The sequence below is a fragment of the Diadema setosum genome, chromosome 19 (assembly GCF_964275005.1).
Source record: "Diadema setosum chromosome 19, eeDiaSeto1, whole genome shotgun sequence".
In the NCBI taxonomy this organism is placed as follows: domain Eukaryota; kingdom Metazoa; phylum Echinodermata; class Echinoidea; order Diadematoida; family Diadematidae; genus Diadema; species Diadema setosum.
The window spans coordinates 13,838,294-13,859,560 of record NC_092703.1 but is presented as its reverse complement, the minus strand read 5'-3'; the positions used below and the strand labels follow the sequence as shown (position 1 = coordinate 13,859,560).

The following is a 21,267-nucleotide window of genomic DNA, read 5'->3' as shown; positions in this document are numbered from 1 at the left end:
AAAACAAAACAAAAAACAAAATCTAACGTAAATGGTACAGACGATTTGTCATCAATGTGAATCTTTAATATTTGCAATTCAACATTGCTCTTTAACTCTAATCAGGCCGGGTTTTTTTGGCCATGCTAAATCCATGCTAAATCCATGGGGAGGCAGATTTTGCCCCCTCCCCCAAGCAGTTACAAAAAGGGGCGTGGCTTTGTAATGGTATGCGCAGACATTGCAAATTTGGTTTCAAAAGTTGCGTGATACTTGAAAAAGTAAAGTCAAGATGCCTCATGACGAGGCCTTCTCACGTTGCCAAATCATTGCACGTCGAGGGGGTGGATTCTATCAATGCAAAATATGTTTAATGATTTAAACTGAAAGTGACCTATCACTTCATGTGAAGGTGCTAAGCATTGTTTGCACTCTTTCTAGTCTTTCCATGTCATTGCAATTATTTTTTTTTTTCACGGTCATTCCCTGCAAACTGTAAATTTCACATTTCAACAAGTCATTCTGTATAGACTTAGAAGGGCAGTTTAAGCCAGCTGAATTCATGCTGCTTTGTTGTTCTTTATTTTTTCTAACCCAAGATTTAAATGACATTTAGATGGTGACGTTTCTTGGCAGAAATCCCAGAAAAACAAACAAACAAACAAACAAAATGAACGGACTGGGAGCATGATTCAGTGAACATGTAACCCACTTGTTGGAGATTCTGGAGTTGAAGGAAATTAAGACATTGATATGAAAACTGCGATATTTACGGAGTACACAAATTGGGGGAAGGGGGGGGGGGAATGAGTGGGCACTACTGGCAGTTTATAGCCCAGCACAATCAAACCTCAGCTGGGGATGGGGGTGTTGAGTTCCTGTTTGCACATCAGTCACTATAGCAACAAACTTTATCTGCAGGACATGCTTGTGGGCGAGGAAAGCCAGGTTTGGTTGCTTTAGATCATCATCTATAAAGTTTCCAGGATGGCAATAACAGACGGCTCATGCATTTTCACTGAAGACAATATAGATAATCTAAAACTTATTTCTTTGAATAAATTTTCTCCAGGTGTCAAAATAGAAACATTTTGTGTTTTTGGCATATCTCTCATTTTCAGATTTCCTTACAACGACACTGATTGACGAGGAAGCATGCAATTTATAGACGAAAGGTACATTGTAGCCTCGCTAGAGTCTTTGCTGCGGCCAAAGGGTCGACTGTCTGCGACACCAATTATCACCGCAGATGCCAACGCCGCGGCTCAAGACGATTCTGCCAAAAAGGATACGCACTGGACGAACAAGGTGTGGCCATCAGGACGCAGGGGTTGTTCATGACCGACAGCTGCTGAAGATGAGTCAGACTGGACAGGTACGACACCTAGTTGGGAGAACGGAAGGCGAGAAGGACAAAAAAAAAGGCGCTCTTAACTTGGGTGCAGCTCACAAAAATGGGGTTAGAAGATGATGCACAATTCAAGTCTACATGGTGTAAGGAAGTATGATGACAAAACTGGGCCTATCATGTCATTCACCTATAGATAATGAAAGAAAAAAAATTCCAAAACAAAACAAACTTCTTTCTTGAAGGGCTATGGCATAGTCGCTATGGCACAGTCAGAGAAGATAGGGTATGCAAACAAAATCATCCATTTGTGATGATCAGTCCTTTGACAGACACGTAAATATACTGGTACATGTCACAGATTTCATTAGTGATGCCACAAAACCCCAACTGTGACATCTGGCACTTATTTCTTCAGTTGGTATTAAGTTCACAAAGGGAAGATGTAGCTGTCTAGAGAACTCATCTCCTTCTGCATTTACAAGGCAAATGGGATTTTACTGTTATTCACAGTAATGACTTGACCACTCAAAGTTTGGGGTAAATATAATCATCCCTAACATCCCATCAAGTTTGGAAATGATGACAAAATCACGGCACCGTTTCCTGAAAGTTGTCAGTCTCTGACAATCACCATTATAGTATTAAACAGTTACTGACCAGAACTTCTCAGCCGATCAAAGCCAAGGATTTTACTGAAATTGTCAGAGACTGACAACTTGTCAGGGCTGACAACTTTTATAAAATGGTGCCCTGTACACATTTACTCTTCTCATGTACTCTCTTCTTTTGAAGAACATAATATATAATACAAAATCAAAATCTATCATAATCTTCATAGAATAGGGTCACAGCAATCTGCTCTGAAGCTTGACTTCATTTCTCCAACTACATGGCAGATCAGGAACGCATGCAAAAAAAAAAAAAAATAAAAAAAAATAAATAAATAAGTAAATCAGATCCAGTTTCAGACATCTGCATTCATTTTCGGATTCACAGTTTTGTTTTTCACTCTTTTCTTCAAATCCACAGGCAGTCTACGCTGCCCCAAAGTCTAAACTTCTGAGTCACAGGCAGCTCGTATTTCTGCGTGACACTCTTTGCCGTCAGCCGGGCTTTCACGAGTCTGCGGCTCTCTCCCTTGCCCTCTCTTTTTCTCCGTCTCTCTGCTTGTCCGTTTCTATGTTCATCTGTCTTTCCATCTTCATTTCATTCTTCCTCTTTCCATCGATCCACCTGTCCCTCTCTATCTAGTCTCTTTCTGTCATTCTTTTTTTCTTTTTGCCTGTCCATCTCCTTGTCTTTCCATCTCTCTCCTCTTTTTCTTTTTGTCTCTGTCTGTCCATTTCTCTGTCGGTCTGTCACTTCTTTTCTTCTTTTTGGTTTTTTTTTTCTGTCTGTCTGTCTGTCTCTTTCTTTATTCTTCTCTTTTTTTCTCTTTGCCTGTCCATTTCTCTGTCTGTCTCTCTCCCTCTCTTTTGTTTTGTCTGTTTGTCCATTTCTCCATCTCTCTTGATCATTCTTTCCTTATCTCTCTCTCTCTCTCTCTCCCTCTCTCTCTATTTTTCTTTGTCTCTTTTCTTGTCTCTGAGTCCCCCGTTTTCTCTCTTTCGTGTCTGTCTGACTGACTGACTCACTCTCTTTCTACATGCCTAGACAAAAGAATAAACTATTTCATAATTAGCACATGAAGCATACCAATCACTGTGATATAACAGAGAAAGAGGCTACTATGTACATCACAGGCGTGTCTCACACCCTGCCAATAACTCTGTAGTGCAGCTTGGTTGAACATATCACCACATCAAAGGTAATTATGTGCACCAACGTAAGCACAGTTAGTCACAGCACTATAAACAATTATGACACACAATGACTCAAAACTACAAGTGTAAACTCAACTTTTCATTTCACTGTGTAACAAAGCAAGTTTTGCACTAAGGCACATTCCACATTAGCCTTATTGATGTACAGCTATAGCATGTACTAGAGAGCCATGGTTGAACCCTACTTACCGTATGTTGGCTACATTGTACCATACAGATGATTTTTTTTTTTTTCATCTGTAAACAGGATGAGTTTAAATCAGTAAACCATTTGTACACATGTACTCTAAGATAGCCATGCTTCAAAACTCTCATTACTTCATAAAAGTTTAAATACAGGAATAGCTCCTGGCACTTCAACTCATTTTGTCACTTTAAAAAAGAGTAGCATGGGATGGCTGTTAATAGAAGACAGTTAAGACTTTGGTTGAAATATGCAACAAACAGTTGTGCTAGAAATTGGTTGTGGTCAGCTGCATACATAAACTTCTTCTAACTTTATCTTTAGATCTAAAATTGGCTTGGTATAATTGCAGACCAAGGTCTGGTACAGAAATCAGACAGATATATCCATGGGACTTGGGGCCCTAATAGTACACACGATGTAAATGATACAGAGATTTGATAAAGGGATATATGATCACAAAAGAGAAAGGTATAAAAGAAAGAAAAAGAGAAAAAGAGAGTGTGAGAAAAAGACAGAGAGACTTGTGACCAAAAGAGAAAGCATGGGAGGGAAATACACACATTGTAGGGTAAAAACACATCTATACACATACATTGTCTCTGTCGGACCGGTAAATGCCCCGTTTTAACTTTTTTTACCGGTCTGAACAGAAAATTTACCGGTCAACAACGACAACCTAAAAAATAAACTTATTTTCTTGTTTTTTATGGACGTACCCCCCCCCCCCCACCCATGTACATTTTACAGATTAATTTTTTTTTTCTAACTTGCATTATCTATTGCACAAGAAATAAAAAAAAAAAGATAGGAAAACTAGAATGTTTGTTTGTGAATTACAGTGTAAAATGATAATGAACAAAATTAGATTATATCAAATGCGTTTGTGACTTTTTCTAAACATCGGCGCACGAACTTGCTGCGTAACCTGCTCTTGGTGGTCAGTTGGATTGCGACGATTTAATGAATTATTTTAGCTGTGAAATTTTCTGATGTACGCGCTCCAAGAAGTTCTTTATTTTTCGCCCGATAATCTATTCGCATTTGTGCATGCGTTCTTGAAAGGCACACGACATGCAGGGCCGAATTTGCAATCCTTTTTGCGCCCATTTCCACCTCAAATATTAGCGGGATTGTGACGATTTCATAAATTACTTCGGCTGTAATCTTTTATGATAACGCGCCAAAATGGGTTGAAAATGTGTCCTTCATTTTTTCCCGATGAACTGTTCGAATTTCGTAAGTGCGTTCTTAAAAAGATGCACCACATGGCCGAATTCATGATACTTTTTGCGCCTATTTCCACCTCAAATATTAGCGGGATTGTGACGATTTCATAAATTACTTCGGCTGTAATATTTTCTGATGCAAGCGCCAAAAGAGGTTGAAAATGTGTCCTTTATTTTTTCCCGATAAACTCTTCGAATTTCGTAAGTGCGTTCTTAAAAAGATGCACCACATGGCCGAATTCATGATACTTTTTGCGCCTATTTCTACCTCATAATAATCAGCGGGATTGTGACGATTTCATAAATAACTTCGGCTGTAATATTTTATGATAACGGGCCAAAATGGGTTGAAGATGTGTCCTTTATTTTTTCCCGATAAACTCTTCGAATTTCGTAAGTGGGTTCTTAAAAAGATGCACCACATGGCCGAATTCATGATACTTTTTGCGCCTATTTCCACCTCAAATATTAGCGGGACTGTGACGATTTCATAAATTACTTCGGCTGTAATATTTTCTGATGCAAGCGGCAAAAGAGGTTGAAAATGTGTCCTTTATTTTTTCCCGATAAACTCTTCGAATGTCGTAAGTGCGTTCTTTGATGCACCACATGGCCGAATTCATGATACTTTTTGCGCCTATTTCTACCTCAAATAATCAGCGGGATTGTGACGATTTCATAAATTACTTCGGCTGTAATCTTTTATGATGCACGCGCCAAAATGGGTTGAAAATGTGTCCTTTACTTTTTCCCGATAAACTCTTCGAATTTCGTAAGTGCGTTCTTAAAGATGTTCCACACAGCCGAATTCATGATACTTTTTGCGCCTATTTCTACCTCAAATATCAGCGGAATTGTGGCGATTTCATGAATTACTTCGGATGTAACTTTTTGTGATGCACGCACCGGCTAGAATGGTTGAAAATGCGATCTTTATTTTTCTCCCCATAATCTCTTCGCATTCCGTACATGCGTTCTTGAAAGGAATACGACACGGCGGAATTCACGATCCTTTTTGCGCCTATTTCTACCTCAAATATCAGCGGGATTGCGATGATTTTATGAATAACTTCGGCTGTAATCTTTTATGATAACGCGCCAAAATGGGTTGAAAATGTGTCCTTTATTTTTCCCGGATAAACTCTTCGCATTTCGTAAATGCGTTCTTAAAAGATATACGACACGGCCAAAAATCATGATTCTTTTTGCACCTATTGTTTCCTCAAACTTCAACGGGATTGCGATGATTTCATGAATTATTATTCGGCTGTAATCTTTATGATGCACGGGCCAAAAGGGGTTGAAAATGTGTCCTTTTTTTTTCTCCCAATAATCTCTTCGCATTTCGTACTTGCGTATACGACACGGCCGAATTCACGATCCTTTTATCGCCTATTTCTACATTGAATATCAACCGAATTGTGGCAATTTCATGAATTACTTCAGATGTAATCTTTTGTGATGCGCGCACCAACTAATAGAATGGTTGAAAATGCGTTCTTTATTTTTCTCACCATAATCTCTTCGCATTCCGTACATGCGTTCTTGAAAGGTATACGACACGGCCGAATTCACGATCCTTTTTACGCCTATTTCTACCTCAAATATCAGCAGGATTGCGATGATTACATGTATAACTTCGGATGCAATCTTCTACACGCGCCAAAATGGGTTGAAAATGTGTCCTTTATTTTTTCCCGATAAACTCTTTGCATTTCGTAAATGCGTTCTTAAAAGATACACGACACGGCCAAAAATCATGATTCTTTTGCGCCTATCGTTTCCTCAAACTTCAACGGGATCGCGATGATTTTATGAATTATTATTCGGCTCTAATCTTTATGATGCACGGGCCAAAAGGGGTTGAAAATGTGTCCTGTATTTTTCACCCAATAATCACTTCGCATTGCGTACATGCCTATACGTCACGGCCGAATGAAGCGCCTACATATGTATTTCTACATCAAATATCAGCGGGATTGCGATATGTCATTAATTATTTCGGCTGTTATCTTTTGTGATACATTCACCAGAAGGGTTGAAAATACTTTCTTTATTTTTCTCCCGATAATTTCTTCGCATTTGTGCATGCGTTTTCAAAATTATACATTGCATGCAGGGCCGAATTCGATAATCTTTTTGCGCCTATTATTGTTTACTCAAATTCCAACGGGATTGCCAAATTTTCATGAATTACTATTCGGCTGTAATCTATATGATGCAAACGCCAAAAGGGGTGAAAATGTGTCCTTTATTTTTCTCCCGCTAATCTTTTCCCATTTCGTACATGCGTTCACATTCACGATCCTTTTTGCGCCTTTTTCTACCTGCAAATATCAGCGGGATTGTGGCGATTTCATGAATTACTTCGGATGTAATCTTTTGTAATGCACGCACCAGAAGGGTAAAAATGTGTTTTTTTATTTTTCTCCCCACAATCTCGTCGCATTTGTGCATGCGTTTTTGATGAACAACATGGCATGCAGGACTGAATTCAAGATCCTTTTTGCGCCTATTATTTCCTCAAATTTCAACGGGATTGCGTTGATTTCATGAATTGTTATTCGGCTGTAATCTTTTATGATGCACTCACCAAACTGTTTCCTTTATTTTTTTTTCCTCCTCTATAATCTCTTGCATTTCGTACATCATAAGCTTTTGAAAGATACGACGCGGCCGGTCGAATTCATGATCCTTTTTGGGACGATTTCTACCTCAAATAATGTAAGCGGGACTGCCATGATTTCATTATTTTTTTTTTCTCCCTAGTATTATCTCTTCACATTTTGTGCATGCGTTCTTAAAAAGTTCACGGAAGGGCCGATTTCGTGATCCTTTTTTGCGCCTGTCTTCATTATGAGACCATTCTGAGCGAATGAAAATATTCATTTGTGAAATGACTGTGTAAAATAAAAATAAACGCAATCAGATCCATTTACTGTATCGCTGAATATCGAATGTGTTTTTACTTTTTCTAAAAATCGACACTAGTATATTAGTTCTAACATAACTGCCACGCTGCAGCGAAGCCGGGATCGGATCGATCTTGCGTTAAAAATCATGAGTAAAATGACCCAGAAATGCGTGCGCTTCTATCAATGCTTCTTGTCTGGCATGACCGCCGATCGCAAGCAATCGAAAAGCAGTTACACTGTATACATGCTTTGCATGTATTGCATTGCATGCAGTGCGTGAGCAGCGCCAAATGCGCAAGCTAGCGCGACTCCGATAACTGGTCGACTGCTAGTGCTCAAAACTAATCCCGTTTACTGTACAAATTGCACCGGTAGACATAAACGAAAACTTGAGTAAAACTTGTTGAACAGTGCGATATCTTGCATTCTGTTTCTCCCTGATCGGGGCTGCTCTTTTTCTTTCTACTGACCCCACCAATGTTTTTTTTTTTTTTTTTTTTTTTACTGGTCATGTCGGACCGGTAACTTGTGGATTTCCTGAAAAGTTACCGGTCCGACAGTGACTTTTACCGGTCTTTGACCGTCGGACCGGCGCCAGTGTGCAGCCCTGCAATACCATATATTTCCGTAGTGTCAACTTGTACACAGGACCTGATTTCCAAATGGACACTAGAATATCTGCACTCGTGGCTTAGAAAAGTTTGTTTTTGTTTAGTATCATACCGAGTTTAGAAATTATTTTACTAGAAAAATTAGAATTTCTGCTATCAATACCTATTATCTTTCTGTCTCAGAATTATAGCATCTCGTATGTATTTCTGCATAACTTATCTTTTCCAACTAAATAGTGTTTCTTTTGCCGGAAAACTTGTATGAAGATGAATACGTAGCAATTGACGACGAGCTCACTAGATTGTGACCTTCGCTGGCCCATTCGGATGCCTTAACTGTGATAACAAAGGAATTTGCGAGCCCAGCGCATGCTCTTTTCATATCCCACGTCTGACTGATATTTTGTATTGTTCAATGGCATATTCAGTTGACGGTGGAAAGGGGAATACACATACTGCTCGACTGCTTTCACACAAGCAGAATACCAACTTATCCGTTCTTTGTCAATGGGCAAAATAATCTTATTAAGGGGCGTTGAAGGTTCTCAAAGAATTGCGGAAGGAACGGGTTAACATGATTGTATATGTTGGGGGACATGATACATGTCATAAAATCCTTCCACCTAGAACACACACGCATGTAGTTTGAGTACACATTCACCTTGAGTCAGATTTTTTTTTTAAAAGTCCCCTCCCAACACCGTCCCCCCTTACGCCTCCCCCACACATGACAAGCACGAGTTGCTGATGTTGGTACTACGAAGGTTTCAGGGGGGGAAAAAAATCCATGTCAGGAACACATGGTTGTTTTATTCTTGTTTTTGTTGTTTTCCAAATGCTAATTATAGATCTGCCCCTTCCATTCCTCCTAATAGTACTTCACATCACAGCAATGCAGGAATCTATTCTAGACACAAGGTCGCGACGTCATTGCATTCTGCATGGAACCGTGATTGCTTGCTACCTCTTCTGTGGGACCTTGTTCATGGCATGTTCCCCTCTCAACTCTTTCCTATGCGTAATCTGACCGTGAGTTCTGTTGCCGTGTTTTACACATCACTTGTTTTGAGTTTGAGGAGAGTTTGGGAAAGGCAAAACATCATGTACAGTAGTGTTTAATAATATATCATAGAAATTAGTGGTATGCAAAAAAAGTGTTTGATGTTAAATTGCCAGTCAAAAAGAAGGGAAAGATGATGATAGGAAAAAAAGATCACACAAACACAATGATCAATGAAAACATTGCACACAAATACACACACACAAACACAAACAGTCAAACCTGCCTTAGTGGCCACCTGTCTATAGCAGCCACCTGTCTATAGCGCCCACTGAAAAATTCCCCAGACAGAAAAGCCATGTTAAAGACCCTGTGTACAGCGGCCACCTGTGAAATGCAGCCAGTGGCCACTAATTTTGTTTCCCATGGTAGATATTAACCTGTTGTATATCTAGTGGCCACAGACCCAAAGCCGAGTTTATATAATTCAGCATGTTTTTCTGATTTGCAGGCATGTTAGTCACACATGACAAACAGTTCAGTGATTGTCACTGCTGCATTCATCCGCCATGCCTAATAATGAGCTCATGAAAAGCTTGCTTGCTGGCTGTATGCAGGTTAGTGTGCACTAGCTCAAGTAATAATGGCATTGTTCAATGCAAAGATGACACATGTAAATTGTACAAACATACAATTGTACATATGTGATATACACGAAATGTTTATTAGTTAACTTGTCTATAGAGGCAACCTGTTCACAACAGCCGCTTTTATCGTCTCCTTTGAATCGTCGCTATTGACAGGTTTGACTGTACATATGTGTACACACACACACACAACTGAAAAATAGCCAATTTCAGGAAATGAAACGTATCTCGTGATATCTTTCTGTGAGGGATGGACGCGTGCACACACTGTTCATGGGGTGACAAAAGCATGTATCTAAAACTTTGGTGAAAATCACTTTTTTTGGGGGGGATTAACCATCAGATAATTAGTCAGGTGATGTCCTGTCCAAATCTTTGAAAATAGCTGTCTTACTCCCAAAATGAGGCCACCACAACATGTCAAAGGAGAGGGAATCCGATTTGTTATAGTGCTTTGTCGCCCCAACAGCCATTCATATGTTTGTATGTGTTTCACAGGAGCAAATTAATTGAAGAGGATAGCAGTAAAACAGTACTAAGAGATGAAATATAGACGAGAGGTGAAGAATGGGGAAGGGGAGGAGGGGCACTTATTAAAAGTCGTAATCCAATAGGCATGTATGGAAAAAGAACAGAACTGGGGTCAAACCTCAGAAAGATCCGATATCTCGTTCTCGGCGAGAGAGAAAATCTCTAGTGACTTCGGGAAACAGCTTGGCACACTGCGGAGCGTTGTCAAGATATTCCCATGTAGCAGAAGTGTCTGAAAATGAGATGAGAAGGAGGAAAAAAATGACAACATACAACCCAGTTTAACCATGCAACTTTGATATACATCAGTATATTTCTAGGGAACATGCACTACTGACTGTCAAACAACAACAACAACAAAATATATATCCCTACGCAAATCATTCTTCTGACTAACTATCGATACTCACTTCTGTACTTAAATTGTTTTCATCTACTATACCAAATGCACATTACATCTTAGTTACAAAGAGCTGTAATACAACAATCATACAGGTACTAAAAAAAACATAAAACATAACATCAAATTAGGGGTGGAACAAAAACAATGTGGGTAAAAGACATGCAAAGGCATTTAATGAAGCAAATGCCTCTGAAGGATCTTCTCAAAACCAAGTGCGTCTGCAGAAATACATGTATAGTTGTTGGGAAATGAACCAGAAAACTAATTAAGATCACAAAATACACTTGTGTGTTTGAAAATTTGGAAGAAGTGGCCATTATGAGGATCAAGTAATTTGGTGCCTGGATATGAATTCACTTGCATGTCACTATAACAAACTTATACTAGATGCTTTTATTGATACTAGGCTGCACTTATTCTGAGAAGAGAGGGGTGACAGGTACAAGCTTTGGTTTAGGATATTTCAGACAAGATGCCTTGTCTTCAACTTCTGAAGATGATGAAGAGCATAGCATGTACGTATTGTAATGACGTTCAGCAAAGATTTATGATATGGTAATCAAAGCATTGAAATTTGTGTAAATTCAGTGACAGAGCTACATACTGTGTGACATGTACATCTAAGCAAAGATTTATGATATGGTAATCAAAGTATTGAAATTTGTGTAAAATCAGTGACAGAGCTATATACTGTGTGACATGTACATCTATATTACTGTGTCTTCTAATCTGTGTAAAGTTATGTAGATGGAAATGATAAAATCCTGAATTTAAGTTTCAAGAACAACATCTCACAGTTTATCAGCTGAAACAAAATACACTACAAATCAGTCTTCTACTCTGTGTGAAATTATGAAAGTGGAAATGATTTCATATTTTACATTTAAAGTTTGACAACATAAAGCAGTTTATCTGGTAAAACCTTGATACACTGCAAATCAGACAAAGATTTGAAAGGAGAGCTCCCACCAAGAGCTGTGTGACAATGCTGACTTACCGGATACTCCGGTATGGCCATCATCATGTTATTATGGAATTTATGATCACCATACATACTACCACTTTCCATGTAAAGTTGAATGCTTCAGGGTATTGAGGATAAATAGCTATCATTTTTATGGCAAAGCATGTTTGGGGTAAAACTCTCCCAATCCTCTGTAGTCACAAACTTTTTGTCTGTCTCGATGTGTCTACATTGTGTTTACCATCCAAGGGCAACGTTCTATGACTGGGATTTGGGGTACACTGTACATGTACACACGAGGTTCAAACTGACTACTTTTCCTATGTCAAGAGACAGTAAAAACTGAAAAGAAATTTTTAAAAATACATAAAGCAAACAAAACAAAACAAAAACAAGAAAAAAAAATTCCAGTTGGGAAGGGGTTGAAGAGAACAATGACTCACGAATAATGCAATTTTATTTGCATGGAGATTTTGTGCGCAAATCTCCCTTGACGGGCCATGTTGCCAACCTCTGCACAGCTGGGCAGTATTATAGCACAAAACAATGCATAATACCATGGATGGCACACCAAAGTCCCCTCCCCCTTCCCCCGCCTCTCCCCCTATCAGCACACCACAATGCCTTGGTGTTCGTAGTCTAGTAGGCTGACATCATCAACTATGACTTTACCACTTACTCACCAAGGACAACCAATAGAAATGTCCCATCTGACACATTGTCAATTCAGGCCCAGATTACACGAGATGGGTGTCATGTGCCATCAAACTTCCGCGCTAAATGCTTTGTAATGTCTGGCTCGACGCGCGCTTCTCGGAAACGACAAAGTGTCAGCAGATTTGGCTTTCCCCACAGAGATCTGTAATTCCCCAATTTCATTTGTTACAGCGTCGTCCAATCTTTGTTGGATAAGGTGTATTGTGTCTCAGAGGCATTTGCATGGAAGGGCAAAAACATGATTTGGACAGTCCTCTATTCAAGGGGCCACAAAATGTTTTCTGGATATGTACAAATGTATTACCTTGAATCATATCTTACCGCAAAACTGTTAAGTAGAAACAACTCTTGTGAGAGCAGCACACACCGGTATTTGATTTACAGCTTCATGAGTTTTTTATCAATTCAATGCCCCTTCAGCGTAGGTAGTAACTGCACAGAGTTGCAGCAAAGCATCAACTTCAATACAATTTTAAAACACATTTCTATTACCATAATTCAGAAATAAATGAAAAAAAACCCCAACACAGCAACACACCAAATCAACTTCACCAAAAGTGAAATTTCTTCATATGAAAGCAATTTGTGACTACCATATATGCAGTACAACCAAATATTCGGTGGCAAATGAAATATTCCACATTGCTGCGTACAGGTCCAATATTCATGGAACTCAACACCATACAAATACGTTTAAAGATATAAGGTCTTTTGAATCGTTAAATTCAAAATCATATATGTATTTTGGTTCAGAGGTTACATTTCTACATGAGTTTTGAGTGTTTTTCTTGTTGTTATTGTTTTTTATCCCTCTATTTTTCTGTGCCTTTGAAAAGCCCCCTCAAAGAGATGAATCATATAGGTACCCATGAACCCTCTATGTGCCAGGGACCATCTGCAGTGTGCACAATGCTATGGGTTTTTGTGCCATAGCAACAGAAGGGTTAATATCCCTGATGTGACCCCTACCTTGAGAGTGGTCAGCATGGAGATATCTGTGATGGATGACACACTGTTGTCTGACAGGTCAAGGTGTCGTAGTTTCACATTGGAACTCAGGTGGTCAATACTCTGTGAGGGAGATAGAAAAGTACAGCATAACACACGTACAATGGATGCCAGTTTCTGTATTGCGTGTACGTATCATTTTCCACAAATATGTAAATACATGTATATACCATATGGGAAGTGGCCCGGGGTAGGACTGGTGTGGTAGAATCCACCATTAGTCTGAATGTCATAAACACAAGGTAGCAAAATGTGCTTTTCTGAGCAATAATTTTGATTCTGGAAATCATTCCACATTTTAAAGAGGTCACCGCTCGTTTCTCGCAAATTTTTTCTTGGTTGCGGCGCTCTGAGAGCTGCTTCCGTTCACCCAGCTGCAGCGGATCAAGGCTGTCAGTGGGTCTCGGCAAATTGCCGGCGGATCCTCTTCCGCCGCTGAAACACTGCACCTCTTCCCAATCCCACCCCACCCCACCATCTCTACAATTCTCGGGTGCAAATGTTGCCTCAGTGCGCTGAGGTCACATGTCAAAATGCCCCCCGGCTCCTCGCCTGCAAATTCGCTGTCGTCCGCCTCAATTCTCGCTCCAAAGCTGTTGCAATGCATGCACTGCCCTCGCCCCTCGCACTCTCCCCCATGCAAAACAATCTGAAGAGAAGCTGTTGTTGTGGCTCATGGAGGGGGGTTACATCCTTCCCAAAATGCCTCACCCCTGCTGGGCTGGATTTCCTCTCCCTTCAATGATATAAGCACGAATGGCACCAAAATGCCTTACAAGAAAATGTCTCCCACCCTCATTAATTGTCTCGCCCCCACTCTAACCACTTCATTCATAAGTTTACCCTTTGTCTTCAAGAAGAAGTCAAGTGTCCTTTTCCTGAGGCATTTATCTCCTAGTTGTCTCTGATCTCTAACACAAAACAGTTCCTCTCCATACCCCTCCCCCGTCCTTTCTTGTCTATAGATTTAATTACTAAAAAGGTACCACTGTGTCCACGCTTTTATTCTTTAGTTAAACTGCAGCCATCTATTTACAGAAGGATGCATTTAGATAATTGTAAGATAGAATCAGTGTACACCTGTATCGACCAATCAATTAAACAGTCCATTTGACTGTCTAATTGCTCTCCTACTAATACCTATAACATTTATCTGCTATGATATATCCATAATACATGAAACAAACCTCTTTGCCTATCACAACCCTTAGATTGTGACAGTTTTCAAAAGCACCCCTTGGCATCAGGTTCCGTCTCATAAAAGATGTTAGGATGGCAACTCTTGTTGGAATATTAGCAACTTTCCGTAGCAATGGCCAATCATAAAGCTGGATTTTTGTTGTTACCATGACAACTGCCATTCCGGCAAGAGTTGCTATCATATCAACTTTTTTTATGAAATGGGGCCCAGATGTATGGCACTTGCCACTGAACATTATAAATGTAGCTCAGTAATGAAAACCCTCGTCTCACCTTCCCTTCCTGCAACCAGAATCATTTCCCCCATTCCCACTTCAATGCCAAACCCTGTCTCAAGGTTTCCGTTACGCAATGCCATTGTGCAGAGAAATCACTATTACTTACAACATCTGCACAGAAGTAAAGTCCTCTTCGGGACATCTTGTGTGCATCACACACTTCCTAAGAGCATCACTACTGGCAACTGTCAACTGTGAAAAAGACTCTGTTTGATACACAGCCAAAAGATTTCACTTGTCTACCCCCTCCGGGATACCTCTGAGAGCCTCATTGTATGATTTGACTACTGTTGTTACCTCTGCCAGTTGGGGAAACCTACAGCCATGTTATGTTTTCAGTACCATCTCTTTTGTCTGTCCGTCTGTCTCTCTGTCTATTTTTCTGTCTGTCTGTCTATTTAAGTACAAAATAACTTGACAACATATGAATGAATTTTGACCAAACTTGCAGGGTGTGTTGACAATTAAAGAAGAAACAAACGTTTACATTTTGGGGTCATGAAGTCAAAGTTCAAAGGTCATAGGGGGCCTAAAGGACATACAATAAGCTTAAATCTCCCAATAACTCAAGAACAGATGATCAGATTTTCACCAAATTTTCAGGGTGCTTTCATAATGAAGTACGGAAGAAATATCTAAATTTGGGGTCATGATGTCACATGTTAGAGGTCATAAAGGACATAAGATAAGCTTAATCTCCCAGTTTAAAGTCAATAATGGGTGATCAAATTTTCACCACATGTATTGATGCGTAGATGTCCCTGGACTAGTATGTCTATGTTGAAAATATTGCCTACAAAATGGCGATATTTTGATCATGGCTGCTTGGCAGAGGTCTGCTCTTTCTGAGTGTTCTTTTAGTTTACCAAGTTACTGTGACTGGGAATGAGCTTTGGAATATACAGTGTCTTAGATTCAAAATTTGAAGTCATCTATACAGGCCTACAATGTACATGTTGTATGTCTCTCGTGAGAATTAAACTACATTATCATAACAGCTGCAGCAATGCATGTACATGCAGCTTAAAATGATGGCACATACATATTTGAATGTAACTGTGACTATTTGAAACACAGCCCGATTCTTTTCCAATTGCTTTTCACATCCATCAGCTCACAAAAGCTCCATAACGTACAAGTGTATGCTGACAAGTATCAAAGAGTAATTGTACTGCAGGTAGATGAAGGTGAGAAAATTCAAGTGATGGCAGAGAATAACATTTTGTAATGTCATTAAAATCCAGGCAGAATGTTGGTTCAGAAGGTTTGAGGAATAGGAGAGCACAGAAAAAAAGACTCTAACAACCATGTAGCTCAGCTCTAGGAAAAGCACCAAGAATCACTTGGACAAGACAGTGTACACTGCTTGAGTCAGTCAGAGAACATTAGCACCAGACAGATGGACGGTGGGAGGAAGAGCGAAGAGGGGGAGACCTGTGATACAATATAAGGTGACACACTTGATGCGCATCTCACAAGTGGAGACGATGCGTTGATTGAATGAAGTCTAGCCGTGCCTCGCTCCCATCCCCCTGGTTGTGACTGCTTTAATCTACCATTTCAGCAGGCACCATGTGTGCCCGAATGGTAAATTCACCCCATAGTCGTCGTTATTTGCGCAATTTCCTTTTTCTGTTAAGTGACCTTCCACTCAAGATCCCCAGCTCTCTTACCTCCGTCTCTTTACCAACCCCCCTTCCCCCTCCCCCACCCCCCCCCCCCCCAGCTCTTTTTGTGCCTTCCTAGAGGGTGATGCTTAGGGTATCTCCCCCCTGAAGCAGAGGCTACGGCAGGCAGGAAGAGCACGTCACTCAGCTTCTCAGTGGGCTGTGTCTGGCTGATAACGCGGATCAACCAGGGCTCGCTCGTCAACCATTCATGTGTTCCGCGCACACACAGGGCCACGACGCTATCGCGTGTAAATCACTCCTCCCCTGCCCCCTCTCGCTGGCGATCTCTCCAATTTTTGTTAAACTCGTGAGATTAGCCAAGGATTGTCTTGAAGGTTAATGCACGCCTTAAGCAATCTGCACCACAGTGGTTTTTTTTTTTTTTTCTTGTAAGAGCTATAGTAATTCTTTATCCATGTCATTTCAAATACAGTAAACTGAACATGCACAGTTTCTATTGCAAGACAACAATCAAGTGCTAATCAAAGAATAGTGGGTGATGTAATACTTGACATGAAATAGCTCAGAATAAATGTGCAATCACTATTAAAGTATAAATACATCAAGGTTTCACTCAAGAAAAAGTATGCTACAAGGTTCATACTTTCTACACTTTCTCTATTCTCCTATTTCAAATAGATTGAGACATTACCACAGGTAGGAAGGATGTGCTGAAGAATTATGATTATTACCAATTATACTACACATGACCAACTCATTTATGAATACACGGGGGTCATTCTACAATGTATTATTACAGAGAAGGAAATTACACAGGACACACTTCACATTCAATCTTCCCACACTGTGAGAGTAGATTTCTGAAGATTAAAAGAAAAACATAAATGTGTTTACACTTGCTATCAAAGAGGCTTCAAACAGAGATAATAGAGCAAGAAATGTTTGTGGCATGAAAAGTTCACGAATTGGAGCAGATATTCTTTTTCATGGCATGAAATTTTTGCAAAGTGACACTGACATTCAATGCATACAGTGTAGACGAGAAATTTCTCATGCATTTCAATTTCGGAAATCTTGGCTCTTGTGAAATTCAGGAAATTAACATGCATGTGAACATTTCTTGTTTTACAGCACTTGGAATCTTAAAAATGCCCATGTTAAAACCTAACAGACCTTGATACTGTTCCCAGAGAGGTTGAGCCACTCCAGGTGGGGGAGTTCCCTCAGCCCTTCGATGGTCTGGATGCTGTTGTTGGGGAGGTTCAGCACTCTGATCGTTGGCAGCCGCGACACACCGTTCATGCGCACGAGCCGATTGTGGCCAACAGACAGCTGGTAAAATCAAAGACACACACACACAAAAAAAAAAAATTCAATTCACACATACACTTGTATGTAGATCATTGGCAGTATTTTGCAGTCCTGGCCAAGGTACAAAAGTCTGGATATTAGGTACAAACTTTTCTTAGGATAAATACCTGTAACCAAGGAACACGACTGGTGTATTAGCAATACACAGAAACTGCTCAGGTGTCAATGGTTACCAGTAAATGATAATGTGAACATTTCAGCGATATTTATGTTTCTTTGTATATTGCAGTAATCTAACTACCAAAGTTGCACACAATAAATGAATCATATTATCAAATCATTGTTATCATCAAGGATCATCGGTGTAATGGGCAATGAATCTGAATGACAATGTCAGACACTGTTTTCTTTCTGCATTGAGAGACATTCATCACGAACGAGGAAGTTCTGCCATTTTATGATACTGGTAAGTAGTATGGTACTTTAATATACAAGATGCAAACATTCCTCTGGATGGTGGGTACAGATGAATGTATCATTCATTACAGGCTAAATATATCTGTGAAAGAAATGAGCAAGCAGCCAAGAATAAGATTATGACTTCTACACATAAACTGCTTCACACTAGCACTGGTTATCTTCAGTCAAAACAAACTTATTTTACAGAGTGAATTACATGGTTTTTTTGACACTGGATTAAAATTTTATCACTCCAATTATTACAATAATTTTTGAGAGGTTTATTTCTTTCTAGTTATTGTTGGTCATGCCAAAGAAGCAAGATACAATATATGTTGAAAGCTTTTTCTCAGCATGCATCTATTATGCCAAGGCAAGTGGGCATGCAAAACCATCATAACGAAATGGAATAATATCAAAGTTACTAAGTATCATTGTGACATTCTAAACAGATCAATAGATACTGGTAATAAAGGGTTCCTGCACCTTTTACAAAAATAAATTCTATGACAAGTGTCCATGTAAGCATCAGTGTGTATATAATCCCAACACTGTAGTGGACGAGTTGGTCCGACTTTATGAGAAGAAATGTTTTCCTTCAAAACAAATTTACATTGAAAAAAAAAAATCACTACAAGGCAAAAAAATAAAAATAAAAATTAATGATTTTCCACGACATATCTCTAATTCTACATTTTCAATGACTTTTCCAGGCCTGGAAACATATTTTCAAAATTCCATGACTTTTCGAGGTTTTCCATGACCGCAAGACCCCTGATATAATCAAACCTTTAAGTAATAACTTGAAACTCACAATTAGTCTCATATCGGCACCTCACAGCATGTACGTATAGCAGGCACCACTTTAACAACCCTTGACTTCATATCTATCATCATATCTATCATCTGTAAGCTGAGCCACACCCATTTTAAGCACTGCAGCTGGTTCTTATCCCCCACCCCCAAGACTGGTCAAGGAAACTGGAGCAAGTCAGCTGCCAACTGTTGAGTGGGATGCATCTGCCTTCCAGCTCAATCATTACATAGTGTCACAGGAAAAGCCCTTCATTCAAAAGAAAATGAAGTTTGTAGCGTTTAACCTTGGGATGACCTTTAACTCTCTTCTGAATGAACTACTTCCCAAACAAGTTCACTCTCGCTTAATACCGAATTACAGTGTATATTTCTATTTAGAGATAATTGCATTTAATCTTTCTTTCTTGCCACCATTAACTGATTGATATTCTCAGCCGAGATTAGTGATGGAAAACAAACATTTCTAGCCAATTAAAGTTCAGTGACCTGGGCGCCATTTCATAAAAAGTTGATACGATTATATAGCAACTCTTGCTGGAAAGGCAGTTGTCATGGTAATGACAAAAATCTAGTTTCCTGACTGGCTGTTGCTATTGGACGCTGCTGTTCCAGCAAGAGTTGCTATCAAACATCTTTTATGAAATAGGGCTCTGGAATTGACCTATTTTGCCAAAAACAAAAAACAAAAAAAATATTATATATATGTGATCACCACATTTTTGCTTCATGTAGCAATACTGAAGTAAAGCTGACTCATGTTGGTATTGTGTTAAACAGTGCCAAAGATGGCTGAAGAAAATACTGGGATAATAAAGTGGATAGATAAGTCACAGCAATAATTCTTTTGATAGATTATAGTTGTGATTGAAACTACATCAGAGCAAGGGAGAACAGCATGTAGTACATGATAAGCAAAACAAATATAATATACAGACTTCCAACAAACAAGTTTTCTGAATAGAAATTGAATGTAAAGAGCATGGTTTTGGGAGGAAAACTTGCATTATGAGGAAGGATGCAGGGTTTTCTTCAAAATACAGAAAGGATGAAAAGACATAGAACGAGACAGTGTGTGTGTGTGTGTGTGTGTGGGTGTGCGTGTGTGTGTGTGTGTGTAGGTGTGTAGCTGTACCTGCTGTAGATTCTTGAATTCCTGTAGGTTATCTATGCGTGATAATCCATTATGATCCAGAATGAGCGTGGTGCAGGTGCTGTGAGTTTCTGACGAGGGCAGTGACTCCAGTTTCTTCAGGCCCCGCCCTGCTAGGTCCACGATAACCATGTTCTCTGCAATAGGAGAGATAACATGACACAAAGAAAATGCAATAAACTTAATCAGTTAGGCTCTTTAACTCAGAGTGTAAGAGTGCTGATATTAGTGCTGGTATGGTAAAAGCTGTTGTTTTTGCAAGGGTGTAATTTCTGTGAATTTCGCAAGGCACTGTAGGGCTGCAAATCTAATAATATGCGAAAATATAGCGAACAGAAGACAGTCATCAGTGCACTTACAATATTAGCCTCGGTGTCAAAATTGCAAAAACAACATCTCACCAAAATGTCTGTGACCTCTTCATTCGTGAAAATATACAGTCAAACTCGGATACCTCGACGTCGGATAAGCCGAATATCACTTACCTCGGGGGCAAAATGAAAGTCCCGATTGTTCCTATGGAGTTTCCGTGTATTAAAATTCGCGTAGCTCGAAAAAAGATAACTCGAAGTTCGGTTACCTCGAAGGGAAATCTAATGTCCCGATCTTAATTAACTTATTGTTTTTCCCAGCATGTTGCTCGAATCGAAATTGTAAACATCACTCAGCATCTCCGATTAAGCGCGCGTGTACAGCGAAGACATGTCACAAATGTTTTCACACTCGATTGTAAATATTCTGAGACCAGAACAATCGCGCGCCCAAGAAGAAATACCTGATACACAGCTGACAAGGAAAATCCCCAACACCTACCAACACACGTACATGGTATGCACATAGCACCCGTGCCAATGGAGTGCTTTACGATAGCACTACGCGCTGCCCCATCATTTGCTTTTCTTTAACCACTGTGTTTTGACTTTTGATCGAGACAGTCATACCGTGCGCGTAGATTTCTCAACCGTCGGGGCGCACCTGCTTACGTTGACAGTTATATCTTTGCCATTAATCACGCTCCACTGTCAAAACATCAATCTCCCTCGTAGTGCCTTTTTTTAAA

The 21,267-nt window shown here is 39.7% G+C and overlaps 1 protein-coding gene across 1 annotated transcript in view; it reads right to left on the bottom strand.

Moving 5' to 3' along the window:
• Positions 1–21,267, bottom strand: part of LOC140242688 (uncharacterized) — an 86,685-nt gene that overhangs the window by 45,702 nt on the left and 19,716 nt on the right. The window contains exons 2-6 of the mRNA XM_072322449.1: positions 20,190–20,344; positions 17,645–17,803; positions 13,324–13,425; positions 10,389–10,502; positions 1,272–1,363 (exon numbers count right to left, since the gene is read on the bottom strand). Of these exons, the coding sequence (XP_072178550.1) occupies positions 1,272–1,363; positions 10,389–10,502; positions 13,324–13,425; positions 17,645–17,803; positions 20,190–20,344 (622 nt within the window). The remainder of the gene's footprint in view (positions 1–1,271; positions 1,364–10,388; positions 10,503–13,323; positions 13,426–17,644; positions 17,804–20,189; positions 20,345–21,267) is intronic.